The sequence below is a fragment of the Hevea brasiliensis genome, chromosome 12 (assembly GCF_030052815.1).
Source record: "Hevea brasiliensis isolate MT/VB/25A 57/8 chromosome 12, ASM3005281v1, whole genome shotgun sequence".
In the NCBI taxonomy this organism is placed as follows: domain Eukaryota; kingdom Viridiplantae; phylum Streptophyta; class Magnoliopsida; order Malpighiales; family Euphorbiaceae; genus Hevea; species Hevea brasiliensis.
The window spans coordinates 948,436-969,375 of NC_079504.1; the positions used below are offsets into that span (position 1 = coordinate 948,436).

Here is a 20,940-nt window from a genome sequence, read left to right on the forward strand (position 1 = left end):
GATTTTCCATTAACAATCGATTAAAGACAAGTCAAACCAATGGGACGCAGTTTTTGGCATTTTGTGGACGCAACATTCAAAATAAGCACAAAAATTTGTGTTAATTGGAAATAAGAGGGCATAATAATAATAATAATAATAATAATAATATTAATATTAAAGTCTGTTTCTGACTTTTTGTTCACTGTGCTGAAGACCTGTTTGGTGAATCAATATAGGTTGCTTCTTCTTCTTATTTTCCTCCTCCTCCTTATTATTAGTTGCCATAGGCAAATTATGACATTTTAAAGAGTTGAATATTTTGGTTTAATTTATTGTAAATAGACATTGAGATAAATTAATTTGAATTAATGGTGATTAATAATATGAAAAGTAGATTGCTGGCATTTAATTGATTATTTAGTTTGTTAGTTGACGACTATCGATGATGGATGAAACTAAAATAAGAAGATAAGCTAAGAGCATCTAACAATGACAAGTGATATAATGGTAATTGGTAAAGCATTGTTTGGCATGTTTTTCTTGGCTTGGTCTTTCAAAAATGTTTTCAGAAAAAAGGAGTTTAATAACAAAATGGGTTTTGAGGAATCGAAGCTATGCAATCATCACTTCCCCTAAAGACAAAAAGTCAAAAACAAACCAACTAATTAACGTTAATTTTGTGATTTTATAATCATTTATAATATTATAAAATATTAAATTTTAATTTTAATCAAAATTAAGGGAAAAAGAAAACATTTGCATATTAGAAAAACAATTAAAATATATAGAAAAATATATAGAGAGATATTAAATTTTATTTTTAAATAATTTTAAAAACATATTTTTCATATTAATTTAATAGATTTAAAAATTTAAATGATTTTCTCAATAAAATTAAACTCTAATTTATTTAATGATGAAGTGATAAATACAAGGAGAATATAAAAGGAATGAAGAGAGATAGAGGTTTGAGTAGATGGGTGTGAAAATGAGAAACAAAATGCAGGCCGACTTTGCTTTCTTGTAATGAAGCAAAGTCGGCAAGGGCTTGATTAAATTAAAAGTCAAGCATTGAAAAATGGAAAAAAAAAAAAAACTGGATAAAAGTCTCATGTAATGTGTCCCTTTTGCTTACTTAACATCAAGAACTTGAAGGGTATTGTGCCGAGTGCCGACTATGAATTTAATAACAGCCAAATTTATTTATTTATTTATTAAAGAAATTGGTAGAATTGGAACTAAAATTAAATTTATCAGGTTGATGATGAAATTGATTTACATGCAATTAATTTTGAAGGTGTTATTTTAATTTTTTTTAAACATGGTTATAATGAATTTTCATTTTCAATGTTTAATGACCCACATGTATAATTTTGAAAAAGCTGATAGTACCAAATCATCATGGAACTCTTTAAATTTTCAATAAAATAATTTATCTTAGGAAGTAGCTAATAAAGAAAGAATTATTAAGTGTATTCAGTGAATATATGTATCATCTTTCATAATTATGTGAGATTTATCTTTTATATTATAAGAATGATCCATTTTTATATAAGAGAATAAATATTATTTTTTAATATTTCTAATGTATCTAATAGTTAACCTATGAAATAGGCCAACGTCCAAAAGTCGTTGAAGATGAGTACTCAAGTCGAGTAGCTGGCTTCTTGATTACAGATGGTAGGTTGTTGCGTTTCAGATGCAGAACATACAAAAAAAGCTCATTTTACGCATTCTCACAAAGCAAAGCTGGGTCATTTTTCTTGCGTTTCCTTATAGAGAGCAGTAAACTAGTGGAAAGTGGCTTCCTGCTAAAATCCCAACCCAAACATTCCTGTGGTAAAATGAAAAATCCTAACTTTATCTTCAAATTTGTGTCTCTGCCTAATGTATGCAAATATCTTTCATTTTTTTTTGGAAAGATATTTATCATTAATATGCAGAAAGAGTACATGGCCAAAGACCAAACATAACAGATTATAAACAAATACAGCCTGACTAGTAGACAATAGAAATAACAAAGCCCAAGTCTACAGTACTCTTTCAATCCATGATTCAATTCAAAGAAAAAAAGTAGCTTATATCAGGAAAGCCCAACCCCTGTCGCCATACGAATCAACCAGAGGATGTAATTTCACCTAAGAGAGCAGAAAGGTCAACCAAGGTTAAAACCAGCACAAAGACACCCATAAAAATTATCTTCGAAATGAAAATCGGGTGGGTTGTTCTAGAATCCAAGCAGCCAAAGAGATGCAACAGAACCTTGGAGGTGCCAAGGACATACAAAGAAAGGGCGACGCAGATCTCCTCAGCACAAACAATACCATTGAGAGTCGGCCACTACAAGGTGAGTAAGGACTCTGAGAAGCCGTAGAGCTGTGCAGGATGCAAGATTTCCTTCACCATGAGCAACACCACCTGCAAGCAACAAGAAACAACCCAAAACATATATGTACAGTCCCATCTAAAGGAGTAGAAGGAAAACCTATGTTCGGAGGCAGGGGATGACCGTAAACACTGAGAAAGAAAGAGACTTTCTGTCTTACAAACTAAACCCAATCCAGAGAGAACTTTTTCTCTCTATCAACTAGAGAGAGAGACCGACACACATATGCGAATATCTTTATCAACTTACTCCTTGCACTATGAATTGAAATTCGAAATCTATAGATAAGGTTAAATTTAACAACGGTGACCTTTCATTTGATATCTAATTAGTATAAGAGGAGCTTAATCACACACACACACATCTAGTTCAAGGTTTTTGGACTTCCCTCTTACCATCTATAGAAAGCCACTGATAGATTGACTAGGGGTGATTCATTCGTTAGAATGGATCCTTTCTCTACATCTCAAGAAGCAAATGAAGATACCATTGTACTTGATCTGTTATTTTCGACACAAGTGATGGAAAACGCAGAAGAGCAAGTCCCATTCAAATGCCTCCATGATCTTGAAGAGTTTTCTGAACTTGATGAAGCAACTCAAATCACACAGGAAGAAATGGCATGATAGTGAGGAATTTGCTTCGATGGCCATTCTTTCCCCAAAGTTAATGGGTTTCACTTGAACAACAACGATTGCCATAGGAAATATAGGCATGTCTGTCCACATTCGAAGTATTCAAATGTTCTCAATGGAGAGCGCATTCTTCAAGTGCACTTGATTCCAGAACACTGTTGGTGGAATTGTTGGTGAGAATTTGAGAGAATTCAAGGGAAAGAGATGGGATGGTGAACTCGGGACTGACTGTGACTATCAAACTACACGTCGTTGGACCAAGTGATTGGGCCATTTTTCTCTCTAGAGCTGGGCTTACGTTTAGAACATAGATTAGAATAGTGTAGGAAAAATTTTCTCCATTTACCAATTTTTCCCAACCTGCGCCAGCAGCGGAGATTCGGAGAAACAGAAGGCGGAGAGAGGAAGGACGATGAGCACGAAGCTGAAGAAATGCCGAAATCTATCAATGTTTACGCGCCGTTGTTTCAAATCAGCGTCTCTTACACAATGGCCCAGATACCATATAGGAATTGTTAGACCGGCACGTTGCGAAGAAGAGAAATCGCTGGATGACGAGGAGGAAGAGTTGCTGAATCGGCAGCGATTCATCACCAACCGACGAGAGGCACTGCATCTGTACCGAGACATCCTTCGGGCAACCCGGTTCTTCATGTGGCCCGATTCTCGAGGTGTTTTGTGGACTGATGTATTGCAGGAGAACGCTAGGAAGGAGTTCGAAGAGGCACGGTTCGAGAAGGATCCGGAAATCGTGACCCGATTGCTTATCGGTGGCCGAGATGCAGTGCAGTCTGCTCTTGAAAAACTCGCCGAGAAGCAGAGACAGTAGATTGAGAAGGAACGTGGCCATGGCGGAGGTGGCCGGTGAATTGGTACTGTATTTAAATGTAAATTTGAAAATTGTAATGGTTTCCAAGCTGCATGGAAGAACAGAAGGAAAGCCTTTATATAATGAATCAGACATAAACGCTAAGAATTTCAAATAACAGAATTTTCCAGAAGAGACTGTTTTCTGTTATGAATCTGTGATTAGCCTTTGCATTTTCAGCCTACCATCCATCAAACCTGAGCTATGATTATAATGGGCTGCTTGTTCTTATTTTGATTTGATCGATAGCAGTTCTCGAGAAGCTTGGTCATTCTGGTCTGACTCCAGAGATTCATTCTTAACCCTTCAAAGAGACGATGCGGGTGCTTTTTTTCTGCAGACATGGCGTTTCATTGCTGTGTCATGGAAGGTGATTCTTTAATTACCGATTCAAATCCAATTTGACTCAGATTTTGAATGGTAATTGAGACTGAGTCTTCCCATAAATGTTAGAATCACACAACATAAATTTTCTACTTTTTCTCTTTGATTCAACAAATATTAATTAAAACAAAAGGAGGGAACTTCAAAAAACAACAACAACAAAACCTTACTGATAGCCACATCGTTCGCAATCAGGTTAAAATCTTGTAGTCATCAACTAATTGAATATGAACAAAAGACTACGGACTGCATTTATACATGGAATTAATGTGTGCTAAGCGCTTGAAAATTGCTCGTTTCCCGATTGTATACTGCTCCGATTTTCAACTTTAGTATTCTTCATTTGTCGAAGAAAAAAGGGGTTACAAGAGTCGATAATCAATGTTAAAGAGACATAAAAAAGGTCGCATATTTCACCGTTAAACCCTTGCTGCGACAACTAAATCTTTGAAAGATTGGACCAAAACTTAGTTTTGAATCCGTAAGCCTTGAATCCAGCTCCGCTGATGAAAACTCGAAGGGCAAATCCACCGAGGTAAACAATATTATACCTGGTATTTCGATAATTTATCCTTAACTGGAGGCTCCAAAGCTGATAGGCAGCGTTCCCATGATCCATCACTTAGCATCTGTAAAATTTTTCGTGTATCAGTTGGTTAGAGTACTTTGCCGATAAAGACAAACCCCACAAATATATTAAAATAATGATGCAATTATAAGAGCAAGATATTATATTTAATTTTGCAATAAGCACAAGTCAAACACCATCCTCTATAAATTTAAAAATAAGTAAATACCTGTCACAAATAAAAAGAATCCTGTGACCCTTCAAAGTAGTTGTTTTTAAGAAACTGTTCATGAAGTTCGATTTAGAGAGAGAGAGAGAGAGAGAATACCTGTTTATATACATGCAACACCTGGCAAATTTCGTTGTGTAGATCCTCACTCCTCATTACCTGATAGAAGAATGTAAATCATTCATGCACAGAAATTGGTATATCAAACTTAGCACTGCAGTTTTTGTGACATTACATGCCAACTTGCGATAGCTCTGCACATGTACTCCAGTGAATTCAATGCCCCAGATGGATTTAATCTCACCTGCAGAAGCATGAAAACCCTATTACGAGATTACAATGGTGACAGATGATTTTACTAAATAAGCCAAAAGTGAATTTTCATACAATTGCAAATAGACCACGGAATGCATCTTCCTTCTCAACATCATCACGAATCCTGCCAAGAATTCATTTATATATGAACAAGTCAAAAGAATAAAATGGTGCATTTAGAAATTTAAATTCAAGTGCATTCATATTTTATAGTCAATAGTGTAGAAAATCTAGAGAATCGTCTCACAGACTAGTGTCCAACTTCAATTTCAAGTATATTTCAATAAAAAAAGAAATAACTGCATTCATGCTAACAGATGCAACGAAATCATATGACCATCAACAAAGGACAAAAAATGTACAATGTCTTACATGGATAAAGCAGCACACCAAGGTTGCATAAAATGCTCCATATGTGGCGACACAATCTCTGGACAGACCCAAGCAAGTCTCCCAAGTGTGATGGCGCTATTTTCTACCAGTGACCTATTAATACCCTGCCAACAAGAAATGACTATATCAACTAACAGCTTGAAGATGAGAAATGCTTTATTTTACTTCACCCAGATAACAAAATAATACCTCTGCATGGAGGAGGATTGGAACTAGGCAGGAGAAAACAGTCATCACAACCGGTGAAACTTCTTCACGAACCTGATAATTCAATGAACAAAGTAGGATCACTCTTGACAGGTGTACTCTTAATTTTTTGCATAAGTTCAGGTTAAAGTGGTATTATCAGAGAGACCCAGGTTCAATAAGCAAGTGTGCATGTGCAGACACACATTAGTCTATCCACCAAATCCGTGCAGCCATGTAGAACTGCAAATGCAAGTATAGCAGAAGTACAATCTAGGCGATAGTAAGAAGTAAGAGCCATTTAATAAATATTCAAGAAATCTAGGCGATAGTAAAAAGTAAGAGCCATTCAATAAATATTCAAGAAACATGCACAGTAGTAAAGTAAACAAAGTGTTTAACTAGCTCATTTATGACAGAATCTTTTTGCTTTAGTTAGTGAATGAAAGCAAAGCATTAACTATCCATCCATAGATGAAAATGAACAAAAATCCCAGGTCCACCTTGAAAAGCATCAAAACTAATTATCTAAATAGTAAGACCAACTGCAAATCTGCCCTCATGAAAAGCTTCTATACATTATAGGATTGCCTAAATTTATACCCAGCTGATGCAAGCAAGCATAAAATAGCATCCAGAAACATTTTAGTCAAACTTGGAAAAAGTACTTCAGAAATTGAAGAGCCAACGTTAATTGCTAATTCACCAATTGCCCAGCATGCATTATTTGTCACTGAAAATGATTCCTTTAGATCAGAAGCACCCTGCAAACATCATTTTGTGTGGATGTTAAGGGCTTAAGGCAACCAGAATATAGATCCCATAATCAGAAATGATGGAAGAGATAATGAGTTCAATTTACCAGTTGTTTGGCTGCAATTTTAAGAAAGTTGGATAAAGAGGGACGCAAATACACTGGGCAAAACTGATAAAAAAGGCCACCAACCTTGTTACGTTTCTTATATAAATATAGAGATAAGAACAAAGAAAATCTAAATAATGATATAAAGAAGAAATTTTAAACAGTATGCCACCCAAACTCACTCTTGCTAGGTCTCCTAGTAGTGCAAGAGCACTTTGTCGGACATCAGGAGCATCATCCACACAGCACTGCAGAAGTACATCGCTCAAATTGCTTTGTGAAACCTATAATAGAGATAGCATCAACATATGTGAAAAGGCATTCACATGCATAAGTTGCATAACATCTTCAACAGCACTTTGATTTATCAAAATTCTAGTTTAGATTAGTAGAATGCATCATCACAGATGGACAAATGCCATAGTGAATCCGCAATATAATTCCTGCAAATTTTAAATAATTGCATTAAAATGCCAGAAGGATATATTATGACACTACACACTAATAGAAGCTTATAACAGGTAAATACCAAACTCTCAATGCCGCTACCAAGACCTTCTGCAAGCCCTGAGACTAGGTCCAAAGAGCAGACAACAAACTCTTTGTCATATTGAACTCCAGTGGATGCAGGATCAACCTGCGGGTGATAGAGTGAGAGTTAAGAGTTATTTTACTAATCATATTTTCAAGGTCACAAAGTTCACAGTCAAGGCATTACAAATTTCTTGCTCATAATCCCACTAATATTAGAAGCAAATTGTTGATTATCTCACATTAGATACAGCTGAAAACATAATCAAAATCAATTTAAACAAAAAAATGAAAACAATTGTAGATAAAGCCTGAGGAAATGCCATATAATTTGGTCTCCATTACTAAACAGAAATAGGCAACTTTAGTACAATTTCAGCTTCAGCTCACTTGGATATGCACTGTACATCAAAAGTACTTTGTTGTCGTATCCTGGTAGTAAATACATACACGACTCCAAAGAGCACCCTGACTGAAAATAATGAATTTCTGAAACTCTGGGAAATTATGCACTTATTTACTTGTTTGATAAGCAATAAACATTAAATTTTTGTCACAAATGACCCAAAGATGATAGTGACATATGCCCTAAATCTACTATCAGCAATAAATAATATACAAAAACACAAAACTTAGATCAGTAACCAAGTCTAAAAGCAATACAAAAGTGAAAAAGTACGGCTTGTAAATTGAGAAAATAAAGGCAAATAGACACACATACATATATGACTTCAGATTTCCCCCCTTTTCACTGGCAGAGCCTTGCAACTTATACTCAGAACACATTAAGAATAAATTTCAAACTTTTTTTTTGGGGTTCATGGGAACCAACTTTCAAACATAAGAACAATGTCTGCCAGGCAAAGTCAGGACCAAGAAAAACAGGTGGTGACAAAAAAATGAACCTTTGCCAATTGTTGTGACTGGATGATGTTTATGCACCTCCGGAATACTGGTCCAGCAAATTGAGAGAATCCAGTTCCAAGTGCCTGAAATGTCAAAGAAAAAAAAATATTAACATTCACAGTTTCCTCTTTTCCTGTAGCAAGATTTAACTTTTTCATAATCAAGTGGAAGCACCATGGAAAACAACTGAGGGAGTACAATAAAAGGATTTGTTGACCTAACATTATTAAGGAAACCATCATTTTAAACAATTTGTTTATTGGGCTCCATGTCATCTGATATGCAATCTCAACACTATGCTCTATTTATATCCCTCTAGAATTTTACACACCTGATTACTCCTTAGCAAGAAAAAAGATACCCATTTAGAAAGACAAATAAATAACTTGGCAAGTTGTACAGCTAACATCAACTGCCATTGATAGCACACCATACTGTTAGATAGTTCATTAACCTTTCAAGGTGCAACAGTGGTACATCTTACAGTACAGCACTCTGTAAGCCAACATACCTGTGCTATAGATGCTAAGCACTCTAACAGTGGGAAAATATCTTTATCTGAATCAGAAAGTTGCTGCCACTTTGCAATTAATGGAGGCATCAGAATCTCAAGATATCTAGGCTGTATATCATCAAAAAAAAAAAGAAAAAATTAGCAAGGATATACTGTTGGTATAAAAAGACCAGTAAGCAAACAAGCATTCAGCATTCATCTCTTTGGCCTCCTAAAGCAAAAGAGGAGCAAAAAAGAAAGGACATATAAACATCAAACAGATACCTGATTAAGTTTCACTCGAACAGCATCTGCTAAAGTACTGATAGCGTCATAAACAATTCGAAGATTTCTTCTCTGAACATAATAGTAATAATAATAATAATAATAAAAGAAACAATTAGAAAATATAATAACAGCACATAATTTTCTGTGACACTTGAGAACATAATGATCCAAAGTGTCCTAGTTTTCAATGAACAATTCCATCAAGTATGGAAGTGTTAATCAATAACTATGCACTTATGGTCGTTAGTTAAAGATGTTCCATGATCAATGTTAAATTCGGAGAGAGTGCTGAGCATATTATATATTAATTTATTTTATTATCGACTTGTATAAGTGATTGAGTTATTTTACACGTTAAAATGACTAGCAAAGTTAATGTTACAACCCATTCACTTATATTCACCCTTTAATCTTTCCATTTTTCCGATGTGGGATATGTAATCCCAACATTTCCCCATCAAGTGCAACCACATGGTTGTCACTTGACAATTAGTTAATATTTAACCCAATACGGGCTTAATTATTGTTATGGAAAGTCAATCACTATATTATTTCTCTGTATATTTTGTATTCTGTATTCCTATTTAAGATTTTTTATTTAGGGTTTCTTCCTATTTAGTAGAACACAATTATAGGAACCAATTGTATATATATATATCCATGTACAAATTAATTGAAATCAAGGAGAATCATCTCTTTCTGCATGGTATCAAAGCAGGTCATCTATCTAGAGTGACTATTTGTTCTCACCACCCAGCTCAGGAGAGACCTTAGCCGCCGACCGGCCGTTTCGACTCCCATTAACATCGCCGGCGTCGCCTCAACCCCCTCATTCCAACACTGTGCTGTTGCCTGATCCAGTACACCATTAAAGGATTTCTGAGGTTTGGCTCTTAGATCCTATTTCGGTATTTGCTTGATTTGTGATTTTTTGTTATTTTGCGGCTGTAAGCACTTTGGATTAGCGTTTCAGTTAGTTTTCTTCGTCTCAACAAATGGCAGACAATAAGAATGTTATTTCTGATGTGATTCCGGTGATGACTAAGATCACGGAACACAAACTCAATGGTTCGAATTACCTGGAGTGAAGAAAGACTGTTAGAGTCTATTTGCGTAGCATTGATAAAGATGATCACCTTACTAAAGACCCACCTACTGATGATACATGGCAAACTTGGCTAAGGGAGGATGCTCGGTTATTTTTGCAACTTCAAAACTCGATTCACAGTGAGGTAATTAATTTAATTAATAATTGTGAATTTGTTTAGGAATTGATGGATTACTTAGATTTTCTGTATTCTGGTAAAGGGAATATCTCCCGTATTTATGATGTTTGTAAGGCATTCTACTACGCTGAGAAAGAGGATAAGTCTCTCACGGCTTATTTTATAGATTTTAAACTAGTATATGAGAAACTTAATGTATTTTTGCCTTTTAGTCCTGATGTGAAAGTTCAACAGGCCCAACGGGAGCAACTTGCTGTTATGAGTTTTCTTGTAGGCCTTCCTTCAGGGTATGAGACTGCTAAATCTCAGATTCTCTCCAGTTCTAAGATTTCCTCTTTGCATGAAACGTTCACACGGGTTCTTCGTACAGAGAGTACTCAATCTTCACAGCCTGCCAATTGTGCTCCTATTAGTCGTAATCCAAATGGACAACAGGGTAACAGAAGAGGAAGTAGAGGAAGAATTACAGGCAACAGAGGTAATCAGCGTAATGGGGAGGCTAGTTCTAATCAGGACTCAAGAGGCGTCATTTGTTATTATTGCCATGAGCCTGGCCATACAAAATATAATTGTCCGCAACTTCAAAGAAAAAATCAGCGATCACAGATGGCAAATATGGCAGCAGAGGATTCTACAGTATCTTCATCTGAGAAAACTGTTTTGGTATCTGTAGAGGATTTTGCACAGTTTTCCCAGTATCAGGCATCTAAAGCCTACCGGTTCCTCTGTCACTGCGATCGCTGAGTCAAGTAAATCCACTACATGCCTTGTGTCTTCCTCATCCAAATGGGTTATTGATTCTGGTGCGACAGATCACATGACAGGTAATTCTAGTATTCTATCTGCTTTTCAGTCTAATCTCACTTCCTCTACTGTTACTTTAGCTGATGGTTCTACTTCTTGTGTCATGGGTTCTGAAACTACGAACCCGACTTCATCAATTTCTTTGTCATTTGTTTTGTTTCTACCAAAATTCTCTTTTAATCTACTTTCTATTAGTAAACTTACTCGTACCTTAAATTGTTCTGTTTTCTTTTTTCCTGACCAGTGTTTGTTTCAGGATTTTACGACGAAGCAGATTATTGGTATAGGACGTGAGTCAAGTGGTCTCTACATTCTAGAAAATCATGTGCCGCGGTCGCTTGCTTGCTTAAGTACCTTAACACCTCTTGAAACTCATTGTAGATTGGGCCATCCTTTTTTGTCTACCATGAAGAAGCTGTCCTCAGTTTCAGTCTTTATCAGTATTAGAATGTGAGTCGTGTCAATTTGCAAAACATCATCGTTTGCCTTCTGTATCTAGAGTCAATAAACGGGCTTCATCCACTTTTGAGTTAGTTCATTATGATGTTTGGGGCCCTTGTTCTGTTACTTCTAAAACTGGATTTCGTTATTTTGTTACTTTTGTTGATGATTACTCTCATGTTACCTGGTTATATTTAATGAAAAATCATTCTAAGTTATTTTCTATCTTTTGTGCCTTCTGTAATGAAATCAAAACTCAATTTAATATTTCTATGCGCATATTAAGAAGTGACAATGCCAAAGAATACTTTTCAACACAATTTCAATCTTATATGACACAAAATGGTATTATCAGTCTTCCTGTATTGATACCCCATCCCAAAATAGCGTGGTCGAAAGAAAAAATCGGCATCTTCTTGAGGCAACTCGTACTCTTCTTTTTCATATGAAAGTTCCTAAACACTTTTGGGAGGATGCAGTTTCTATGGCATATTTTTTGATCAATCATATGTCGTCTTCTGTCCTTCATGGGGATATTCCTTATATTGCTTTGTTTTCTACAAAATCTTTATTTCCTGTTGAACCCCGTATTTTTTGTTGTACCTGTTTTGTGCATGATGTTCATCCACAGGTTACTAAATTGGATCCGAAGTCTCTCAAATGTGTCTTCCTTGGGTACTCCCGGCTCCAAAAAGGGTACCGCTATTTCTCTCCTACTCTTAATCATTATCTTATTTCTGCAGATGTCACATTTTTTGAGTCCACTCCATTCTTTCCTCAATCATCTGTGTATGAGAGTCAAGGGGAGGAGGATGATCTCTTAATATATACTGTCCAATCAATGTCTAGTCTTCCCACAGCCTGTTCCTTCTGTCTCTAGATCTCGATCTCCCGTTGTTCATATTTATTCCAGGAGATTGGAGATTCCTGACTCAGATCCTCCACCAGCTACTTCGTTGGGAGATCTTGTACCTCATACTGATCATGATTCTGACCTAAACTTATCCATTGCTCTTCGTAAAGGTAAATGTTCATGTACTTATCCTATCTCTTCTTTTGTTTCTTATAATCAATTATCTTCTTGTTCTCGGTATTTTGTTATTTCTTTAGACTCTGTTCCTATCCCTAATCATTGGTGAGACACCTTTGTCTCATCATGGCAGTGTCTTTGCTATGAAAGAGGAAATGGAGGCTTTAGATGCTAATGGTACATGAGAACTGTTGCCTTTGCCCACTGGTAAGAAAGCTATTGGTTGCAAATGAGTATTTACAGTAAAGGTAAATCCTGATGGTTCTGTGGCTAGGTTAAAAGCACGCCTTGTAGCAAAAGAATATGCTCAGACATATGGGGTTGATTACTCTTGACACTTTTTCTCCTATAGCTAAACTTACTTTTGTTCGCTTGTTTATCTCTTTAGCAGCTACATATGATTGGCTCCTGTACCAATTGGATATTAAGAATGCTTTCCTTCATGGTGATCTTCAGGAGGAGGTGTATATGGAGCAACCACCTGGGTTTGTTGCTCAGGGGGAGTTGGATAAAGTTTGTAGGCTTCGGAAGTCTCTTTATGGCTTGAAACAAAGTCCTAAGGCCTGGTTTGGGAGATTCAGTGAAGCAGTACAGGAATTTAGTATGCAAAAGAGTAAGTGTGATCACTCAGTATTTTATAAGCAATCTGAGGCTGGTTTAATTCTCCTAGTAGTCTATGTGGATAACATTGTCATCACTAGGAGTGACTCTGCAGGTATTTCATCTCTTAAAACCTTCCTCCAAACCCAGTTTCAGACCAAAAACTTGGGATTGTTAAAGTATTTCTTGGGTATTGAAGTTATTAGAAGTAAGAAGGGTATTTTCTTGTCTCAAAGAAAATATGTTCTCGATCCATTGACAGAGACAGAAAAATTAGGTGCTAAGCTTTGTAGTGCACCAATGACTCCAAATTTACAACTGTTAACAGGGGATAGTGAGTTGTTTGAAGATCCAGAGAGATACAGGAGATTGGTAGAAAAATTGAACTACCTTACAGTCACTAATCCTGATATTGCTTATGCTGTTAGTGTGGTAAATCAGTTTATGTCTTCCCCAACTGTTGCTCATTGAGAAGCCTTAGGACAAATCTTGTGTTATCTGAAAGGCGCTCCAGGAAGAGATTTGTTATATGATAATCATGGGCATTTGAATGTTGAATGTTTTTCAGATGCCGACTGGGCTAGATCTAAGGTTGACAGGAGGTTAACTACTGGATATTGCATTTTTATTTGAGGAAATTTGGTGTCCTAGAGAAGCAAAAAGCAGAGTGTAGTTTCTCGATCTAGTGCTGAATTGGAATACAATGCCATAGCAGAATCAGTATGTGAGGTAATGTGGATACTTCAATTACTATATGAGACAGGTTTTAAGACCTCCCTGCCTGCGAAATTGTGGTGTGATAATCAAGCTGCTCTCCATATTGCTTCTAATCCGATGTTTCATGAGCGGACCAAACATACTGAGATTGATTGTCACTTTGTTCGTGAAAAGATTCAACAACAGATCATCTCAATAGGACACATCAAAACTGGAGAGCAGTTAGGAGACATTTTCACAAAAACTCTTAATGGAACTAGGATTGACTACATTTGTAATAAGTTGGGCATGATTAACATCTATACTCCAACTTGAGGAGGAGTGTTATGAAAAGTCAATCACTATATTATGTCTCTGTATATTCTGTATTCCTATTTAAGATTTCTTATTTAGGATTTTTTCCTAATTAGTAGAACACAATTATAGGAATCAATTGTATATATATATCCATGTACAGATTAATTGAAATCAAGGAGAATCATCTCTTTCTACAATTATACATCTTTATAAGCAGCTGAAATCCACAACCCAAACCGAACTCTGATACCATGCTAAATTCGGAGGTAGTGCTGAGTAAATTATGTATTAATTCATTTTAATCTGGCATATATAAGTAATTAAGTTATTTTACAGATCAAAATGACTAGACAAATCAATGTTACAATACATTCATTTCTATTCACCCCTTAATTTTTTTATTTTCCCGATGTGGGATATGTAATCCCAACAATCAAACAGTTCCAAGTATTTGGTGAAAATTAATAACTAAATATAAAAGAAAACCTGATATCTTCCAAAGGCACACATAAGGTGCTGGAGAATGGTTTCCAAATATGGCGCCAACTCTTTAGCAGCTTCCTGCAATTAACATGTACTATTGTGTTCACTATTTATATCAAGCACGCATAATAGCATTATATAGTGGTTACAGGAAAAACCTCTTCTAGTGTAGCAAAAGCAGAACAAGCAGCCTCTTGCACCCGCTTGTTAGTGTCTAAAATCCTCCGTAAAAGACCCATAAGAACTTTGTTGAATTGTTCAGCACCCTTTTGGTTAGCAATACTCTGGAAAGGAAATATTATATTTTCAAACCAAAAAAAAGAAAAAAATCAGAGCATCATCTGACAAACCAAAACAATGCATAACTCAAAAGAGTGTGTGTGTATATATATATATAAGTAGAACAAAGAAGAGTAAGTTCTTCATACCTGGACAATAAATTTGCTAAAGCGAGAAAGTGTCCAACAGGTAATACTCCTAAGCAACGGAAATTTATCATCTAATACAGGGATGAGATATGCCACAATCTGCAAATAAGGGTAAATAAGAACAATTACAATGATGGTATATAATCTAAACTATGTTAATAATACTGGCCACATATCATGTCAGAGCCACAATCTAGCAATTTTTATACCAAAGAACATAATTAAGCAGAACCACATGCAACATGATTTTAATAGTTTTAGCCCCAAATTTTGCGTTACAAGTAATTCATCATGTTTAAAGTTGGACAAACTATTAGAAAGTGAAGATTCATGTCACAAAATTTAGGTTAAGGTTTATTCAAGTTGAGTTGGAGATGCTTGTAGTGAAAAAGGAGGATATGAAAAGATATATGCAATGCAAATGATCTACATTAGCACTGTAAGTCTTCCGACTCCTGCACATAAACCTTGCACTTGCACCAACTTCTTTTGGAATTTATTCACCAGAAACAATCAATTGCATAAAAGCAGCAACAATATTACCTCAGCCAAATGAGGGTAAAGACCTTCAACGCAACCCTCAGCTATAGCACCAAGTGCCAGCACTGCTGCTTCCCTTTCCTTCCAGGTCTCATCATCAGAGGTAGATAGCTTAGCCTGATCCAAGAAATATAGGTTAAACATTGTAAAAATATGAAGTTCCAAAGTGGGGTGAAAAAATGAGTTTGTTCAACAGTGGCATATTCATCCAACAAGAAGCAACAAATACAGAATGGAATATTATTGATTGCATGAATGCTGCAGGAAGACATTTATTGAAGTAAAGGAGAATTTCCTATTTTAACTATAAACTAATTAAAATTTCTAAGGAGGGAGGAGGGAGGGAGAATAGAAAACAAACAAAGCAAATTTTTGGTATAAACTTTAGAAGCAAATAAAGCCAAGTTATTAGATATAATATGGAGGATAAAAAATACACATGGAATAGCTTCTATGGATTCTGTTTGTTTTACTTTCTTCTTATTTTCTTATCTCTAGGTTTTCTGCCAGGTTACAAGCTAGACCCAGAAATTAATTAACCCTTTATAATATACAAAAAATACTACGGAGTCCAATTTCTATGCCAAAAAGCATGTGAGCCAATACTGAATGATTCAAAAGAGCAAGCTGAACTATCAAAAAGTTAATTGATCAACTCTCAACGGATGGCACCTGCATTAGATACTTTTTACTATTAAATCACAACCAAAGGCAACTTTTAGTGCTGTAATCTCTTCCCAATGGTGCAGGACATTACCTCAACTAAAGGCATTAATGTTGGAAGAATTTCTTCCCTATAAATATTTGAAATAATGTCAAGGCCAGCTGCACTGCATTTCCTTAAGTTCCAAACATTTAAACTGTCATCATCCTGTTGAAAAATTCATAAAGTCAATATAAAATCTAAACCTCTTGCAGTAACCACTAATTAAGAAAAATTAAAAGCGCCGTGCAGCCATTAATACACAAGTCAAATTATTTACTTGTCAAATTATGAGAAAGAGATGATACAATGAACATGAAAAAGAAATTTAAGCAGTCTGTAACAATATAAGATCATACATCATCCTTCATATCATCTGATCCGTGAAACCTGGATGAATGAAAGCGAGGCCTCATATCCTGCAGATAAGGAGTTCACCATAATAAAATGAGATGAAAATAAAATTCAAAAATGTTTACAGAAAAAGATAAAAATTAAAATTAGAAAACCAAAATAAAACACAGAAATGTGGTAACCTGATCCCTGTCTGGTTGTGAGTCATCCTCCTGCAAATAAAGAAAAGGAAGATGAAGATATGAAACAATAACAACTATCAAGTATTAAACAATAGCTACCTAAACCACAAAGTAAGATTTACCTCAGCATCAATAAGAGACTCATCATCATCAGCATAAACCATATTTGACAGCAAAATCTAAAAATATGAGACAGCAATTTTAGAAAAGGGACTGGAAAATAGATGGTCAAAGATTGATCACAAGCTCATGAGTTATACTGGGATTAGATGCTGCAAGAACTCCCTTAGAAGTTCAGGGTTTAATTGAGCTTCGCAGTATACTGACCTGACAGTCAGAACAAACATTTCCAGATATGTGAATACCCCTTATTGAGATTATTATAACATTAAAAAAAATACAAAATTTAAAATCTAACAGACTAAGGGAATTTTGGTAATATGATAACACTTGAAGCTCTCTTCTTATCCACAATAATATTTGATAATCTTACATCTATAAAAATTCCCACATATTCACACTTATTAGAAGAAAAGGATTTTTTTCTTCATTAACCAAAAAAGTCCGGCAATGCCTGGACATTCCTCAAGAAATATGCATACTACTAGAAATCACAATGCAATAATTAGATATTTTCATTTATAGTGGTCGATAAAACTGGTTGAAATGAAAAAAAAATGACACTTTTTGTAAGAAGGAACAATTTATCATCCAGTATTGTAGACCGCATTAATCTCCTTCACAAAAATGGATAATACTGTCACTGCTAAAGCTAACGATTAAATAATTCATAAAAAGAAAAAGAGTGTGAATTGATAGGTATACCAAAATTCACAAGCTTCAAGGGCAACCTCATCATCACTATCTTTGTTTGCTTGCAACATGAATTCCATGACATTCTTCATATGCGGCTGCTATATGCTAACAAACATCAGCAAGGAAGAAAAAATACTACTAAATAACATTACAGATAATAAGGAAAAAAAGGAACAAGCATGTAACAAAAAATGAGTGATATAAAATTATTTAGTTTTCAATTAAGGAAGCAAGTAAATATGACTCTGAAGCATTCTCCTGCATATTAATTGACCCTCATACTATGATGAGGTGACATATATAAAACTAAATAAAAAAATATATATAAAAGAAATACTAGACTAATATGAAAGAGAGTATGATGTGCACCTCCAAGAAAGAAGGATTAACTTCAATGAGTTGAACAAATGCTGAACAAACCTGTTCATAGCAAAAAAAAAAAAAAATTGGCAAACACTCATGATATAAACAACCAAGTCAATGATAAATTGCATCTCTTTATGCCTGAACTTGCACTTTTATACATCCCAAAGGGACTAATTAGTCTAACTCAAAAATACATGTAAATTCTACAGAGAATTTATGAAGTATAAAACCCAAAAAAAAAAAAGATAAATAAGGAACAGTCAAGTAATATAACAATGACTCATTAACTCCAAAACAGCTTACCAACAACTGAACTTTGTCATGCTATGTGTGTGTGTATATATATAGAAATAAAAGAAGAGGAAATGAATGCAACTAGTTTTAATATGACTTCCAATATATTGTCAGTTGCATACAACCTATTGAATAAGTGAATAAAGAAGGCCCTCACCAATTTTCGAACCTCTGCAGCAGGGTCACAAGCAAGGACAAATAAGCCACGAAGGAACTGATCCATGGACAGATAAAGAGCCTACACATGCACAAGAAAAACAAAGTACGCCCACCAAGAACACGATAGTGTTTCATATAGCAGAAATGAGGGTAGCACGAATTCTTACTGTAGGCATCAGCATAATAAATTGATTTATTGATCCTAGAGAAAGCTTCCTTAGAGAGGCATGTGGTGACTGGAAAAACTGATTTATGAGGAAACAAATTAAAAAAATTAGGTGCAAGAACTTCAAAACCCATAAAGAAAGATCTCTACCACCAAAACTGAGTAACAAACAAATGAATAATCTGCTTAAGTCACCTGGAATAATCTAGGCAGGAATACATCAATAGGACGTCCAGCTAATCCAGGTACATCATAATCAAGCTCTTGCGGAATATCTTCACAGATCTAAGGCCCAAATGCATTGTACAATAATATTAAGGCAAAGAATTATGTGATATTATCTTTTTCTTTCTTGCACTTCTCAAGAAGCTCCTCTAGAAAATTAAGAAACAACATGAACAGATCTGAACTTAATAAACCCCAACGTTTTCATTTTGATCTAAATTAATATAATGATAAAGGGAAGCAAGCCATACCTTGGATAAAGTATCCATGGCACCTTCCATATGGTTGATATCATTACTGTCCAAGCACTGGATAAGAGCTTGCAACAGCTCTGGCCAGCCAATAGTTCCTCCCTGCTGAACAACAACACTGGTAATTGTTCCAACTGTAGTCCTGATGTGCTTATCCTCTGCTCCTAAACAAGGTAACAGCTCTGATTTTATATATTGTTGATAGGCAGGATCCATGGATTTGAATGCACTTCTCAGATTATTTTTTAGCAATAGACCTGCAGCCTGTCGAATTTCAACTGGTGTGCCCTGTTCGGAAAACAAGCCAAATAAACAAATTGTCAATGAGATATAACTCAAAAAATTAAAAGAACTACAAGGTTCACAAATATAGATCTTATATGATTCAACATTTCCTTCTTTATGCATTGGAGTGAAGAAAACATTCGAGCTTATAGAGTTTTGATTCTCAATAAAAGTTTGGTTTATACAGATTAGGATTGTATTTTACAGCACAAGCTTTGCATCTCACAACTAAAAATTTGCTCCTAATTTCTCATGACATCACATACTATACATTCTCATAGTTGAGAACATTATCAAACCACTTCATAACAGAGCAACAGCAAAAACTGGAAGATGAAGCAGATTATAAACGTCAATTGTAGGTAAGGAAATTAAAATGAATGAACTTGATAGAAGTTTATTAAATTATAAACTTCAAATTGTGTACTAAATTAATAATTAAACAAGAATTGCACTATCATTTTTTCACAGGATTTTCCAGTTAAGCCAGATAAATTAACAAAATCCCTAGTTTCTTAAGAACAAATTCAATCAAATAGAAAGAAAAAGGAACCTGAGCGCGGGCAAAAATAAAAGCGAGATAGTTGTTGAAATCGGGGAATTGAGTATAGTGCTGAAGCTGTTGCCAAATGCGAGTTTTATCAGAAGTAGGCGAAATATGCTGTTCGAGTAGACCACATATCTCTCTGAGACCTTCTTCCTTTGGCTGCCATAAAGCTTGTGTCGCCATTTTTAACGAGCTTAGGAATCTGAAGAGGCCAGGAAATGGAAGAAAGACGACGATCAATGCACTGCCAGTGAGAATAAAAGTATGAGCCCAGTCCTCTAAATTTTGCATTTATGTCCCTGATTTTGAAGTTATTTGTAATTGGCCCTATTATTTCACTGTCCGGCTGCCACTTTTTTTCCCTTATTTTAATGATTTTTAGCAAAAGGATCCCCGAGCTTTTTTCAAGTGGCCGGAATGAATGCGTGTTATCTGTCTACTTGTCTGTAGCTAAAGAATTCAAAACAAAAGGTGCACAAAGTTTGCTTTTCAATGATTTTGGACAATATTCTAATGATTGCGTTTTATTATACAATATGAGAGTTTTTGTTCATCGAATCCAAATCAATGGATATGGGAAACAACAATTAACATTTTTTTTTCAAGGTTACCTTTTTTTTATAGAATTTTCAATTTCTAACACATCCTTATTGGTAATTCCAAATTGTGATAAATTATGTAATATATACATATATTCTAATTTATTATTTTTTCTTAAAAAAATGTGCAATCGATTGATTTAATTTTAAGTCTGTCAAAATTAAAAATTTATAAAATAAAATTTAAATTAAATTGAATTAAAATTAAATTAATTTATAACAATTCCATACGCAGGTTTAGCCTCATGTTGTAATTTAACACTTACATTGCGGATTGGTCTTGCGATTTGGCCTATATAATGCGGCTTGGGCATATTTTAGGAAGCTTTGACTTCCTTTTAAAGATTTACATTAAACTTTGATAATATTGTATGAAAATCGGTTTATTTTGATTAATTTAA

At 35.0% G+C, this 20,940-nt stretch overlaps 2 protein-coding genes across 3 annotated transcripts; one reads left to right on the forward strand and one right to left on the reverse strand.

Moving 5' to 3' along the window:
* The first annotated feature begins 3,278 nt into the window (after positions 1 to 3,278).
* On the forward strand, positions 3,279 to 4,004 carry LOC110632152 (uncharacterized). Its single transcript, XM_058130764.1, has one exon. It carries the CDS (start codon positions 3,416 to 3,418, stop codon positions 3,830 to 3,832), a length of 417 nt encoding a protein of 138 aa, XP_057986747.1. The 5' UTR covers positions 3,279 to 3,415; the 3' UTR covers positions 3,833 to 4,004.
* Positions 4,005 to 4,396: 392 nt separating this feature from the next.
* LOC110632151 (transportin-1) lies at positions 4,397 to 20,230 on the reverse strand. 2 transcript variants are annotated; one of them, XM_021780269.2, is made up of 29 exons: positions 19,947 to 20,230; positions 19,109 to 19,396; positions 18,828 to 18,917; positions 18,634 to 18,711; positions 18,465 to 18,545; positions 18,017 to 18,067; positions 17,657 to 17,742; positions 17,092 to 17,158; positions 16,954 to 17,010; positions 16,832 to 16,861; positions 16,655 to 16,714; positions 16,350 to 16,463; positions 15,596 to 15,709; positions 15,053 to 15,151; positions 14,783 to 14,908; positions 14,628 to 14,702; positions 9,024 to 9,095; positions 8,757 to 8,867; positions 8,245 to 8,328; positions 7,338 to 7,445; positions 6,991 to 7,092; positions 6,809 to 6,871; positions 6,615 to 6,710; positions 5,950 to 6,021; positions 5,740 to 5,864; positions 5,440 to 5,491; positions 5,288 to 5,356; positions 5,152 to 5,211; positions 4,397 to 4,884 (listed from the first exon to the last, which is right to left on the reverse strand). In XM_021780269.2, the coding sequence occupies exons 1-29, from the start codon at positions 20,121 to 20,123 to the stop codon at positions 4,801 to 4,803; spliced, it is 2,691 nt and encodes an 896-aa protein (XP_021635961.2). In that variant the 5' UTR covers positions 20,124 to 20,230; the 3' UTR covers positions 4,397 to 4,800. The 2 variants fall into 2 exon arrangements, with proteins under 2 accessions (XP_021635961.2, XP_021635960.2); XM_021780268.2 differs by having other exon boundaries at positions 17,657 to 17,745.
* Between the last annotated feature and the right edge of the window lie 710 nt (positions 20,231 to 20,940).